General features: G+C 37.9%; 1 protein-coding gene across 1 annotated transcript in view; it reads right to left on the bottom strand.

The window, feature by feature from the left end:
• Lyst (lysosomal trafficking regulator) overlaps nucleotides 1-15557 on the bottom strand; it is a 144391-nt gene that overhangs the window by 96482 nt on the left and 32352 nt on the right. The window contains exons 5-10 of the mRNA XM_069998084.1: nucleotides 12343-14410; nucleotides 9006-10032; nucleotides 8096-8257; nucleotides 6176-6332; nucleotides 4752-4978; nucleotides 4016-4082 (exon numbers count right to left, since the gene is read on the bottom strand). Of these exons, the coding sequence (XP_069854185.1) occupies nucleotides 4016-4082; nucleotides 4752-4978; nucleotides 6176-6332; nucleotides 8096-8257; nucleotides 9006-10032; nucleotides 12343-14410 (3708 nt within the window). The remainder of the gene's footprint in view (nucleotides 1-4015; nucleotides 4083-4751; nucleotides 4979-6175; nucleotides 6333-8095; nucleotides 8258-9005; nucleotides 10033-12342; nucleotides 14411-15557) is intronic.

The raw sequence follows: 15557 nt of genomic DNA, 5'->3' as shown, positions 1-15557 counted from the left end.
TGGTAAAGTATTAGCCTTGAATGAAAAAGCTCAGGGACAATGCCCAGGCCCTGAGTTCAAGCCCCAGGAGGGATACAAAAGATTAAAAAGATTGACTGAACTAAGTAAAAGCATTCCATAAAGAAGCATAAATCAACATAGCATTTGTTAGATAAACTGACCCCCCCATAAAAATAGTATATTACTTTCTCATCCTGAAATGTTTAAATTTTAACTATTACTACATGGAAAAATAAATGTCAGAAATAACATGGAATTCTATGCCTCCATCAGAAAGAATGACATTGCCCCATTTGTTAGGAAATGGAAAGGCTTGGAAAAAATTGTATTAAGTGAAGTAAGCCAAGCCCAAAGAAACATAGGTCCCATGGTTTCCCTTATTTGCAATATCTAGTATATGTCTGAGTCAAGCAGAAAAGGTCAGATAAGGTGATGTTAGGGAAATGAACTCTAAGATATGTATTCAAATGTTTCTTTTTTCTTTCATGTGATTGTTTCTAACGCATTTATAAGATAATTTCTTTGTTGCTTTGTATGTCCCTCCCCCACAGTATAACCAGTGCTTTCACTGTATTTCATGTCGGTATAATTTGTGGAGGGGAAGGGGAAAAACAAGTCATTTAAATAGGGATACAGGTGGACCCATTGCAATAATGAGAAGTACAAGTCGTTATGTTGAAAACAAACTTTACAACTTTGGTGGGGGGGGGGCGGGAAGAATTGGGTGGGGGGGTAGAGGGACGATGTGAAGGGATGGGAAGGGGAAACAAAGGAGGAGGCAACAATGCTTGATAAGAAATATACTATGAGAAATGTACTCATTATCTTGCCCATGTAATTGTAACCCCTCTGTACAGTATTTTCACAATAAAAAAATAAAAATTAAAAAAAGAAATAACATAGGAAATACTAACGATTGTATAAATTTTTAAATATTACATGATATTTAATTTAAATATTTTCTTATTTTACAAAGGTGTTTAGCATAAAAAACAAATAATGGTTCACAAATTCTTGGTCCTGGGGGGCCTGGTAGAGCACTTGCCTAGCAAGCATGAGACTCTAGATTCCACTCCCACCACTGCAAAAATAAAAAAAAGATTTCTTTATAGGAAATTAGTACTAATATTTATAGAGTACATTCTAGTGTTCCAAATATATTTTACATGCATTATTTAAGTTGATTCTCATCATAAACAAAAACCTGTAAATCAATTATTGTCTGTCTTTATAAATGATAAAAAGAATCCAGATGTAAAACTTAAGATGTATCTTAAAAGACCAGTGGTTCTAGAAGACTTTGAGGTCAGAAAAGAAGCCAGGTTCAAGCAGTTGATTCTGGGAAGGGAGTGAGCTGTGGTGTACATAATGGAAGGCGTACTTACAAAGACAACTCACAGTAAGACAGTAAGTTAGCATGGACTTTATATGCAAGTAACATGAATAAACTGAAGGTTTTGAGTAACATGATCAAACTAAAGTAGTTTAGCTCTTTTTCAGTTCAAAATGGAAAAGTTTTAGTTTGAATGAGGAAATGGATACAAATATACATGTAAATACATACACAGATATATATGTGTATACATATGTATACACACATATAATTGCTTCTGGAGGCTGGGGAAGTAGCTCAAGTTATACGGTGCAAGGCCTCAAGCTCAAACCCTGGAACTGCCAAGAAAAAAAAAGCAAGAGAAAAAAAATGCTTCTGTGTATTACTGAAAACTCAATAAACAAAAATGCAAAATTACAAAAAGGAAGCAAGTTTTAATAGCAAAAATGGGGGAAAGAATGGGAGGATGGCTGTGGGCACTGGGATACTCTCACTCAGGTGAAAGACTGAAAACTATTTCTTGAAGATGGAGAAGAGAAAATAGAGAAAGCTAAAATTCCTATGAATTAGAGGGGTTCGTTCAGTGGCCCTAATAGCTCCCTGGAGTAAATCTCTGTTCCTTAGGTCATTTGGCAAGCCTCCTAACCAGCCAGTGTACATTACGTAGTGCTCATCAACAGAATATCCATGAAGAAAGAGGCCAAAAGAAAGCAAATTTATAGCCAGGAGCCAGTAGCTCACGCCTGTAATCCTAGCTACTCAGGAGGCTAAGATCTGCGGATTGCAGTTCAAAGCCAGCCTGGGAAGGAAAGTCCATGAGACAATTATCTCCAATAAACCACCAGAAAACCAGAAGTAGCTCAAGTGGTAGAGGGCTAGCCTTGAGCTGAAGAGCTAAGGGACAGCGCTCAGGCCCCACGACCGACAAAAAAAAAAACTTTTAAAAAGCAAAGTTACTTTTACAACATTGGAAATTTCCAATACTTTTTACAAATTTAAATAGGCAAAAATATTTCAGTAATTTAAAAGAGTAATCCCAAGATGTAAAAACAAGTTGAGCTGGGTGCTGGTGGCTTTATGCCTGTAATCCTAGCTATAAAGAAGACTGAAAACTAAGGATCACAGTTCAAAGCCACCCAGGCAGGAAAGTCGGTGAGACTTTTATCGCCAAATAACCTCCAGAGGATTGGAAGTGGAACTGTGGCTCAAAGTGGTAGAGCACTAGCCTTAAGCAAAAAAGAACTCAAGGCCAGGAACAGGGCCCAGATCCTGAGTTCAAGTCCCACAACTACCACTACCACCATCAACAACAACAAAAAAAGACCACAACTACCACTACTACCATCAACAACAACAAAAAAAGACAAACTATCATAGAGGAAAAAAAAGTTATTTAGGGAATGGAAAAACTATTTTTAAATGTTTATTACAATACCCAGATAAATACAAGAAGATATTATATCTTTTATATAAAAAGGGAATGATGAGAAAATAATTAAGCACAAATCTCTTAAAGTCTAAATAAAAACCTGGAATAGAATTTTAGAAAATCTTCCAGAATGTGGTATAAAAAGAGAGAGGTATACAATACAAGATAAACCACATGGTACAAATCAATCCAAAAGGTTCATAACTAGTTTGTAAAGAGCAAGATTATGAAGAAGATAAATTATTTTTAAAGAATAAACTTTTGTGACGTTAGATCAGACTTCCCTAGCTTTGACACGGAAAGCAAAGAAACAAAAGCAAGGGAACATGACAATAGTAAAATGGCTTCCTGGACAGGATATATGAACAGGAGAAGACATTAAACAAGAAAATGGAGAGAAGGGAAGGCTTTCTCTTACAGTACAATCCTTTGACTGTTTCAGTCAAAGGTCACTAATGGATGCTAAAAATCATGTGTTAAACAATGATAAGGGTATTTACATACTTTTTGTTGTTGTTGTTGTTGTTTTGGGTCCAGTCGTGGGGCCTGAACTCTGGGCCTGGGCGCTGTCCCTCAGCTCTTCAGCTCAAGGCTAGCACTCTACCACTTGAGCCACAGCGCCCACTTCTGGCTTTTTTTCTTTTTGCTTATGTGGTGCTGGGGAATCGAACCCAGGGCCTCAGGCATGCAAGGTAAGCACTCTACCACTGAGCCACCTTCCCAGCCCTTACATACTTTTAATAAGTATCATAGTTATCATAGTTATCATTAGTAATAAGATATAGACATCACAAATCCCTTGATATCAAGCCCCTGGAGGATCTAAAACAATGAAGGAGTATTCCTGCCCACAATGTTTAATCTGAATTTAATGTCACACAAACAAAAATGAACATTTCATGTATGTAGATCTTTATTCTCCAACTAAATTTTAGGTTTATTGAGGTTAGAAATCAGAAGACATAAATTCCTCAAATATCTCAGAAAGTAGATAAAAGACAGTATCAGGTACAATGCTACTGAACAACTGACTAAGCCCCTGCAGTTCAGATGTTCCTTTCTATTCAAAAGACACCCTGCCTACTTTACTTTATTGAGTGAGTGTGAGCAATAAATGCATTTAACAAAGAAACTGATGATGCATATATTCTGGAAATCACAGAGCATTGTCAGTTTAGCTGTGTTATCAGCTTTTCATATAGTCACACAATCACATCAAAGCTATTTGTTCACAATCAACAGTTTCAGCTCACCTTGAAAATCAGAATCAGCTTGTGTAAAAATACTCAAGAATCCTCCTAAAAGGTTTTTCACAGTTCCCTGAAGATTAAAAATTGAAACATAAGAAATTAATCATTTTACATTATGTTGAAAATGAACTTTACAACTTGGTTGGGGAGGGAGGAATTGGGGAGGTGGGGAGGGAAAGGATGGTAGGGAAAAACAAAGGAGGAGGTAATAATGCTCTATAGGAAATGTACTCATTACCTTACTCATAGAACTGTAACCCCTCTGTACAGTATTTTTACAATAAAAACATATATAATTTAAAAAAGAAATTAATTATTTTATCTTGTGGATGCATAATACTGTTACAATGTCATCAGGACTTATTTGCTAGAAAATCTACTGTGCAAGATTATGTATTTCTTTTTCATTGAATATTCTGATTTTGTGACTTTTGTATTCTGATTTTTTTGAAACAGTGACTATACATTACAATGAAATGTAATTTTTAGAACATAATTCATTTTCAGAAATGAATGAGAATTCATTACTGGTTAGTTGACAACAATATTAAGTTTTATGCCATGTTAGAGAAACATGAAATTGGAAAATTTTAGAATATCACTTGAAGGCCAAAGCACAGTTAAAGTATTACAGAAGTAAACAATCATCTCTAACTTTCAGAGAGGCTGGGCTCTAAGTGAGGACATGGGTTTGGGCATGAGTGAGATAAGCAGCCATGAAACTGATTGTATCTTTTACCTGCTGCATGAGCAGAAAAATATTCTTTTCCTTCTGTCTGATAATTGTTAAGAAACTCTCAAATACATGAGTGAGCACATCTAGCTTGGCTTTGCTAGCAGAAAGTAAATTTAATTCCAGCATACAAATCTCAGGATAGATTATTTCCCCTTGAGTGAGGTTTTCAAGTAAGTCATTGAGACCTACTGATGCACAGAAACCTTCTGCTTCAGGTTTTATTTCTACCCCTGGAAAGGACAAAGAAAAAATTATTTTCATTCCCTAAATACTGAATAAATATGAATTCACCATTTAGTAGATATAGTGGTAAAAGTGTATTTATAAGAAGATGCTAACAAAAACCTTTTCCTACAACATTAATTAAGCTATCTATCTTGAACAATCAAATCTTGTAGATAGTTTGAAGTTTGACAGATAGCCTTACAAGTAATACAAATATTACTGGCAGAAAATTGTTATAGACATGTTACAGATCAAGTACAACCTTCTGACATAACTAGGAAAACAAACACTATCCCCCACTTCATGAACTCAAAATAGCAAAATCCTAGGATAATTTAATTTGCTTGTCCATCACCTCTATGAAAACACTAGGCTTGGCAACTGGCTGGTTGAATTCTACACTGTCTCTTGTAAGTAAGAAACAGACACTGTCCTAATGAATATTACATTTTGGAAATTTTAACTGATCTTAAGAAAGACCATCACACTCTTTTAGATTCATATAGTGGAAAAATTTATGAATTTCTACACAAAGTAGAATTTTTTAGGTCAAGCTTTAGTGAACAAACATAAAAAGGAAGATATCTACCATTATAAAATCATACCCATTGTGATAAAATTACCATTAAGAGCATTGATCACAAATTCTTCACACATTTAACTAAACTGAGAAAATAACTTTCAGAAAGATGAAACTACTTTAAACCCAGTGAAGGCCAGGAGTACTGGGAAATGCAGTTCCATCCTGAGGACAATAGGGGCTGTGGCCTGTCATGGCAGGATGCCTGCATTCGTTCACCTCATGCTTAATGAAAAATGGCAACTATTTGGGACAAGCTCATTTTTTCCCTAAGAGGTTCTTTGCCTCTTCAGAGGGGGCTTCCTCCACCTTCCAGTCACTGTTATGTCACCTGGTTTTATATTCCTTATATTGTTTGCTTTCATCAATTATTTTCTTTTTTCCTCCTAAGGTGTGTAAGAGCAGGGAATCTGTCCTTCACCCAATGTTCATAACAAAACTGATTTCATTGTTTTAAACTGAATTTACAAATTTCAGATTGGTTGCAAGGTCAAATAAAATGTCAATGCAGTGCTTTTTTTTTAAAGTTGTAAAGCAATACTCTAAAGTGGTATCATTGCTAGCCATTTTGCACATTCACAATCTAACTTGCAGATCTGACCACAAGAACATCTGAGATTACCGCCATCCTCAACTTCACCATCCTCAGGATTGCTCTCACTGTCTGCTTCATAACCTCCTTCTTCACTCAGAAGTTTGAAACTACAACACTGAGAATCTTCAGCTTCTTCTGAAAAATCTCCAGGCTGGGATGACAATTCTTCCCCAGACGGATATCTCTACAGACCAGAATTCAAAGGTGACACTTGTAACATTCACTCATTTTTTTTCTTTTTTTTTCTTTTTTCTTTTTTGTCATTTGTGGGGCTTGAACTCTGGGCCTGTGTGCTGTCCCTCAGCTCTTCAGCTCAAGGCTATCACTCTACCACTTGAGCCACAGCGCCACTTCCAGTTTTCTGGAAGTTAATTGGAGATAAGAGTTTCACGGATTTTTCTGCCTGGGCTGGCTTTAGATCTCAGCCTCCTGATTAGCTAGGATTACAGGCATGAGCCAATGGAACCCAGATTTCACTCATTTTAAAAATATAACAGAATATCACTCAAGTCATTTGATAAACTGTCAATACTTTAAAAAAATCCGTCTAAAAAGAAATGTAATCTTTACCTGACTTAGGTAGGTGCAGCCCTTCTATACATCACCTTTATAATAACAATTTAAAATTTTTACCAAAAAATAATAACCACCATAAAATTGTTATTCATACAGCAAAATTTCCCAGACCCCCCTCAGACAATATCACAATCAAAGGGCATTTTAGGTCAGATATAGAAGATCATATCTGTAATCCTAGCTACTCAAGAAGCTAAAATCACAAGGATAGCATTTTGAGGTTATTCCCTATAAAAAGTTTGTGACACTTCATCTCAACCAATGAAAGGCTGGGCTCAGTTGTACTTGCATATCATCTCAACTACAAAGGAAAGCACAAATAGGAAGCATGCAGTTCAGGCTAGCCTAGGCAAAAAGTGAATCTACTGGAAAAATAATGAAAGCAGAAAGGCCTTGGGGCATGAGTCAAGTGGTAGAGCACCTATCTGCCCTACGAGGTCTAAGCCCTGAGTTCAAATACAATTACTGCCATAAAAATGGAGTCATTTGTTTCACTAAAAAATAAATGGCCAGGCACTGTTGGCTTATGCCTATAATTCTAGCTACTCAGGAGGCTGAGATCTGAGGATCTCAGCTGGTTTGAAGCCAGTCCAGGCAGGAAAGTCAATACGACTCTTATCTCCAATAAACTACTCAGAAAAGGCTAGAAGTGGCACTGTGGCTCAAGTGGTAGAGTGCTAGCCTTGAGAAAAAAAAAGCTCAGGGAGAGCACCCAGGCCCTGACTTCAAGCCCCAGGACCAGCACAAAAATAAAAAAAAATTTATGGCAAACAATAACATAATATGGTAAAAGATGATAAAACATAATATATATTGCTGGGCCAAATTGTTTGAAGAGGAGTTTATAAAGATAAAATTAGCCCTTATTAACCAAAGGTTAAGGAAACATGATAGGAAAGGAAAGTGAACTAAATATATACTACAAAGTTTTAGGGGAAAAAATTGAAACAATCACTTTAGAAAAAATGTTAATATAAACAACTAAAAATTTATAACTGCTATTTTCTTCGTGAGGGCTAGTCATTTTTATATTGCGCGATTTAAAGTGAATAGAATGTTCTGGAAATGTTAGCTGAATGAGTGAAGCTATCACTGTACCAATAAGATAACTGAATGAATGGTCACTATCCTCAAATCATCGTTTGATGTAAGAGTTACTAAATCAAATAATACCTCTCTGTCTTACTGGGAGTGATTCCCAATAAAATTCAAGATTAGATTTACAAAGCATGTCATACTGCTGTTTGTTTTCTGATTGGACACTGATGAAACACTCTCTGCTTCATCTGGAGAAGCATGACCCATAACCTCACTTGATAAACATTCTAAGTGGTTAGAATGTCCACATAACACAACTACATGGATTCATACCTTCTCAGTCACAGTGTCATTATGGTCCAAGTGTGCTGAGTGACTCCCCAGGGCTACTCGAAGTAACGCATCAAATAAAGGCTTTGCTAACTCCGTTTCAGTCACCTTTGACTTGAAAAGATGGTCCCTCATCTCACCCAGTATACTTTCCACAGACAAGTTCTAGGTAAAAAACAAGAGTAAGAATATTAATAACATACTTTACAACTAAATAAAATGGTAAACGTGTAAAATTTGAACTCATATTCAAATATCAAAATGATTTATCAAATATATTACTCATGTGATTGTAAAATTCAAGATACTGTACAATAATTGAGTCACAAAAGATGATTCTTTAAAACTTCAGAGTTTTATTTAGCCCTCTCTAGAGTTTGCAAATTCCTTTCTCGTAGAATTCACTAAGCAGTTGTGTTCTATTTCTCTTCTGTTCTACACTGAAGGAAGCCCTTGCTGCTTGCCTCTATCTCTACAAAGGCAAGGTATATCTAACAATGGTTAAGAAACAGGCTTCTCTTTTAAGGAATTCTCAGTCTAGCACATGGAACAAATAGGTACAGACAAGATATGGTGATGATTATACTAGAGCTGTAACACAGCCAAGGAATCTGGGTAGGGCACCCATCAGTACCTCCCGAGATTGTGAATACTAAAGTCTAAAATGCGGTATGTGTAACTACTCCTTTGACACTATATAAACTGTTTCACAGGAATTCTGCACTGTAAACTCAACTGTAAGATTCTCTAAGAACTAGTTCATGTACTCCTTCATGTCCTCCATAGTACTCAAGCTTCTCAGAATATAAATGCTCTGGAAAAATGAAAGGATGATCATAAACGCACATTTGTACACATATGTATACACATACATATACTAAGGACATAATACAGACTAAGGACATAATATTACCTGAGTAGGTAACTCCAGTTCCATCTTCTGACTTGTCCTGGCACTATGAAGACAAATGGCCAGAAGGGCTTCCAAAAGTCTTATGCTCTGAAGTGAAGCCTCCTTTCCTCCATTCATGAACACCTCTGCTTCCTCAGGAGCAGCTTCAATAGCTGAAACTTGTTCCATATTTGTACAGGAAATACACTGTGACTCTAATATACCTATGCTATCCACATTGTCTCTTAGACTTCCCAGTTCTGATGCCATGGGGTCATGTTTTGCAGGTAAAGGTGGTAAGTCTTCCTTCAATGTAATCTTAGCTGGAGAGGTTCTCATCAGGTCTTGGTTTTCATTTACAGTCAAATCTCCCTGCCTTGTTCCTTGCTCCTCCTCCTGACTATGGAATAATTTCTGTATTAACATAAATATCAACTTATAGCATACTCGGAAACCACCAAGCCTATGAAACTGTTTCTGGAAGACTGGGCTCAACATGTAAATCCAATGGCACATTGACCAAACATCTGCTGCTTCATGCAAACGTTCGGGACAAGGCAAGACAAGGCTCTCAAGAGACAGACATGGCATCATGAGGCTTAAAGGCTCACTGGCTGTACTATCATAGCCAGATGTGTCCTCGGATTCATTGGCTGACTCCCCATCAGCCTCTGCTTCTTTACTTACACATAAAAATGCCACACAGAGGAAGAGGTTTATGGTACTGATATGAACATCCTGGTGAAAAGTCTTCCGTTTCTTTGGATAAGCTTCTTTGAGAGTGGCATAGAACTTGCGGAGGCTTTGAGGAGCATCTGAACAAGCCCGCTGGCTAGAAAAGGAAGGAGTTGCACTTAAAGATGACAACTCCTTCTGCTCAGTGTCTAGTCCATCAATACCTGGGACTGAAGCATCTTTCTGTTGTTCCCCCAGGCTGCTTATCAGAGTTTCAAATGCTTTTAGGGAATGGCTTCGTATACCATCTAGATAATTTAATTCAATGATTTGACTTACTCCATTACAACTTAAAAATAGATCTCTTATTACCCTGTGAGAAAAAGGAAAAAAGCACAAAAAGTTTTACGTATAGAAATGTAACTTACAAACAGGCACATGCATTCTTCAGTATATCATTGCTGCACACAATATATTCTAAACACTGCCCCACTTGATTCATTATCTGGATAAAGTCTTTTCTTTTCTTTTGTTTTCTTTTCTTTTCTTTCTTTCTTTTTTTGTCAGTTGTGGGGCCTGAACTCTGGGCCTGGGCACTGTTCCTCAGCTCTTCAGCTCAAGGCTAGCGTCCTACCACTTGAGCCACAGTGCCACTTCCAGCTTTTTCTGCTTATGTGGTGCTGAGGAATCGAACCTAGGGCCTCATGCATGCAAGGCAAGCTCTCTACCACTGAGCCACCTTCCCAGTCCTTATCTGGACAAAGTCTTTACTCACTGACCTCAGATTATGTTCTAATTATTCTCCATCCTCCTTCAGATACTGTGCATATGGCTCTGACAGTATTTAAAAAGAAAGGATTACATCCAGCTCAAATTAAATAAAACAACTCAGAAAGTAATATTTTTTTCCAAATAGAAAATTCTATATAAATTCTACGTGTTACAACCACTCTCACACTTGAACTGTATAACAGAGCAGAAGGCAAGCAACTCATAATTTGTTCATCTGCCTAGTGTTCACTCAAGACTTTTTTTTACATGTACATTTCATAAAAGGAAAGAACTATACTACAGAGCTGAAAATCTTGAATTTTCTCTCATGTTATATTTCAAAAGCATACAAGTTTCCCTACAGTTCTCTGATTCGGCCAATATCCAATTCAAGTAGACAAATGTTACAAAAGTTTTCAAGGGGCAAGTGGGCTCAGTGGTATAAACAGTTTTTAAGATACCACACAGATATATAATATTGATAGGTTATAACTTAATCAAAGTTATTTAAATGGTATATACATTCATTTGAAAGGCCACTCAAACTATCAGAAACATCATTTATTTATAAAATTAATTTTTAAATGTACCAGACTTGACAAGCACAAAATCTGGAAAATCATGCTAGGCATTGTGGCTCACAGCTACAATACCAGCTACTCAGAAGGCAGAGATGGGAAGATTCATAGTTCAAGGCCAACCTGGGCAAGAAATTTGAGAGACATTATTTCCACAAATAAGCAAGGTATGTATGCATGTCTGTCATCCCAGCTATGTGAAAGGCATAGGTAGGAGGATCATAGTCTAAGGCTGGCCTGAGCAAGACTGTCTCTGAAAAACTAACCTTAAAAACAAAAACACCCCCCCCCCCCAAAATAAAGCTGTAGCTCAAATAGTAGAGTGACTAACAAGCAAATACTATCAAGCTCTGAGTTTAAACCATACTATTGCCAAAAAAAGAAAAGGCCTAGAAAATTCACTGGTAATTTAAATTTTATTCTTTTTGCTTGTGTACATTTCCTAATTTTTGTATGTACTGCTTAATAAATATAAGTATGGTATTTGAAAATAATTCTCTTAATATACTTGTTTCAGTAATTATCATTCTATGAAGTGCTTATTTTATATAATTGTATATAAATATGCTATTTTAAATTTTGTATATTTCATTCATAAAATATTATAAGCATTTTCTCCCTCCTGTTTTACCATGGTCTTTAGAAACAGTCATGGTGCTTGAACTCAGGGCCTGGGCACTGTCCTTGAGCTTCTTTGCTCAAGGCTAGCGCTCTACTACTGTGAGCCACAGTTACACTTCCAGTTTGCTTGTGGTTAACTGGAGATAAGGCTCATAAACTTTCCTGCCTGGACTTGCTTTAAACCACAATCCTCAGATCTCAGTCTCTTGAGTAGCTAGGATTACAGACATGAGCCACCAGTGCCAGGCTCATTATGAACATTCTTAATGATAAATAATATCCTATCTAGTAAATATAAATCAATTCTTAAAAAATTAATTGTTTTTCTTATTTGCTTATATCAGTTATACAAGGTAGTGGGGTTAATGTTATAAAATTTAGACTTGCCCTTGCTCTTCTGTATCTGTGTTGCATCTATTTTTTTTTCTTAGAAATCTATCTAAAACTTACCTTTTTTTCCATTGAGAAATTACAACCTATGGCTATAGTCTCTCCTCTATAAACTACTCCCAGAGAAAGAAAATAAACAAAAGGTTTAAAACAAGACATAGGATGGGAGTTTTTTTTGCTAATAAGCTAAAATCATATCCTAAGAAAAAAACTTGTCAGTACTATTTCAGCAGTAACGAGACTCTGGAAACAGCATGGCTAGAAATTCAAATACAAGCATCCACCAGAGAAATAAATATCTGTGCATGTGCACATACACAAACCTGGATCTGAGCAGGCCAGGCAGAGTTTTTAGGTAGATCTGAAGCACTTCTTGAGGCACACACTGTTTCTGATAGCTACTCCTGGGAGTCTGAGTTGATGAGATGCTCTGGTGTTGACAGTGATGTGCTAATTCAACTCCTCTTTGGAGCACAGGACTAAATATGTAATTATACAGTTTCCACTGCACAACTGCATTGCCTTTCTGGATTAAACTGCAAATGTGATTTGCAATATGTATATTATGTAATCTGTCTTCTTCAAAAACAAATTTCTGATAAGCCTCTAGTGCATCCCACTTCCACAGCAAGTCTTCAGATCCGCTGCTGGGCAGGATGCCTTGGCATCTGTAGGAGGGGCTGAGTAAGCTAGAAGGAGTCTGGTCATCACACAAGTTACCCTGCAGAGTCTCTTCCAGTTGATCAGAGTCAACAGTACAGATGTTGCAAGAAGCTTTTTTAATTTTCTGTGATATTTCTGCTCCTCCTAACTGGTCCAAAATAAGTTTGTTAAGGATATTCAGTATCTGCTGCTGAATGTGTTTCAGCGCTGGCACTGTAAAGGCATGGAGCAAAGGGACAATCACAGATTTGGGGTCCATGCAGCAGCATATGCCAACACTGTGCACCCCTGACAGAATCTGGATGCAGGTGCTGCTCAGGGAAGCCTGCTGCAGCAAGCGCAGGCACTGGTGGGCACACACCGCAATGCAACAGCAGTGCTCAGGGTAATGAACATCTCCATCCGCAGTCTCTTCAAATGGGTTTTTGGAAAGCTGGTTTTTAAAAGCAGAAACTAGAAGACCGGAGAGATCCCGGTGATGATGCATAAAGTGTGAATACTCACAGCGCCGGTGCCGTTTTCTAGGACACACTGAGTGGTGAAGTTGCTCTGATTTCACTTTTTTGACAGTGCTCATGATCTTCAGCACACTGCTGATGAGGGCTTTCAAATGTTCTGAGGCCTCAGGAGGGACTCCTTCTCTTGCCACCAGCCATTCCATCTGAAGAACCACTGTCTCAAACAGGTTAAATCCTTGGTGCTGAATGAACTCTTGAACCAAGTCCATGGCTTGACTAAAGTAGAAGGGATTTGAAGCTGCACTCTGAAGACAACAGATCAGGATCTGTAGAACTCCTTCCAGAAGCTCAGGAAGAAGCAGGGCTCTATGGCGATACATGGAAAACACAAAGCCCTCCTGGACCTCCTGTAGTGTTTTTTTTGATCTTGGTGCAAACGGGTCAGGCCGCTTCTCTAGGCATGCTCTGATTTTTAAAGCAGCCCTGAGCAATTCGGTTAAATGTTTCCTAAGACTTTCTGGCATTGCCTCTGCAGTATTAATATCTACTGACATGAGATGCAGTACTGTTCGAAAGAGCATCCGTTGAACCAAAGCAACTGGCTCTTCAGTCCAACCTGCAGACAGCACTTGGCTCTCTACATAGTCATTGAGATTACAGCAGTCTCCAAAACCCACTAGGAATTCAGTCAGGGTGGGTACTACACTGGCTGCCAGGACAGAGTTATGATTCAAAGCAATGTCAAACTTACAGACTTTTTCCAGTAAAGATAACAAGACATGACATAAGTCAAATGGAGAATTATTCATATTACTGAGAATAGACAAGGCAGCTGGCTCACTTAAAATATCAGTATTAGACTCTAGTCTTGGAATGATGTCTCTGGAACTTTCCAAAGCCATGGTGTCAGAAGGAGTCTGCTCTTTGGTTACAAGGGAGTCGAGTTGAGCTGTAAGGTGGCCCTTAGGAGGCTGCACTACAAAGCGCTGCAGCATGTGGGGCCGCCTATGCTTACTCACGGCTGGACTTTTCTCATCAGAATTGCCTTCTGAGTCAGAGGTGGAGAGCTGTGTCTTTCTTGCATCTCTGACAGAGTAGCGATGGGTACTTTTACGCTGTTGTCTGCTTTTTCGAGAAAGGTTTACTTTTGCAGAAACTTGACCATGTGGAGTACTTCCTTCTAAATACAATTTTCCCTGAGTAGACCTTTGTGAACTTGAGTGTTTTTCTTTGGTCAGGATTATATCAGATGACAATGGCAGGTTAAAATCTAAAAAAAAAAAGAAGAAAGAATGATTTTGTTGTAGGGCTGCTTTCCTTCAGCTTGGTGAAGTGTCTGGGTCACTTCCCACACTAAACACCAGGGGGCTTTAATTCAAAGAGTACTAATTGATCATGAAAACAACCAAGAACAGATTTAGGAAAGCAAATTCCATCTCAACCCATGTATTGCACCCTAACTTCCAAATATGTAGAAGTTGTAGTGTGTAGTATTGCTCATTACTCTGATAATGGCACAATTAACACACAGGGGTATATTATGTTCTCAAAAACAGTATCGATTCATAGTTTTTAAAGAATTTTAATACAAACCATATAGCACATACCAAATATTCACCAAGATTGCAATTAAGATAGTTCTTCATTCAAAATATTTCTCCAGTGTCTCCTGCTAGAACAAGCACTTAGAAATGGCTTTGGCTAAAAAGCACCAACTCCCTACATGCCCTATAAGTTATCTAAAAGCAGGCTAATACCTGACATCTCTCCCTCCATTCTCCATGTCTCCTTTGCTATGAGTCTCTTTACTGTAGCACTCTGGGTACTGGCACCAAGGGTGATAGTTATGGCAAGGACCATAATTATCCCCAAGGCACATCAAAATGTCACAGGACAATGACATATGATGAAGCTGCAACCTGAAGCACAGCTACCAGCTCATGGGAACCAGAATGCTCTCCTCAAGTAATGACAACAACTTCTCTAGAAACAGAACTGAGATCATGATCAAACAGGTGATATTTTGCCTAGGATTGCTTAATTATGCATACCTCTTGTCCCCTATCCCAGTTCTTTCTCTATTTAAACCTAAAGCTCAGGGCTATACCCTGAAGATGGACGGTAAGCTTTGCTTTGCCTCTTCTTCTTCTTCTTCTTCTTCCTCCTCCTCCTCCTAACCTTAACCCTCCTCCTCCTCCTCCTAACCCTAACCCCCCCCTCCTCCTTCTTCTTCTTTTCTTCTTCTGCATTTTAGATAAGTGACCAAACCTGCCACATTGGAACCTCTTGAGTTGGGCCTCTGGCCTAGGACTGTAGTTATAATGCCTTCAGCTACGCATAGGTAAGAGACATCATTGTTTTATCCTCAGTCTCAAACCTAGAGCCTAGCATTTGGTCAGTAACCACTAATTATTTCT

The sequence above is a fragment of the Dipodomys merriami genome, unplaced genomic scaffold (genome assembly GCF_024711535.1).
Source record: "Dipodomys merriami isolate MVZ:Mamm:240054 unplaced genomic scaffold, mDipMer1.0.p SCAF_51, whole genome shotgun sequence".
In the NCBI taxonomy this organism is placed as follows: domain Eukaryota; kingdom Metazoa; phylum Chordata; class Mammalia; order Rodentia; family Heteromyidae; genus Dipodomys; species Dipodomys merriami.
This window is presented reverse-complemented; position numbering and strand designations above follow the sequence as displayed.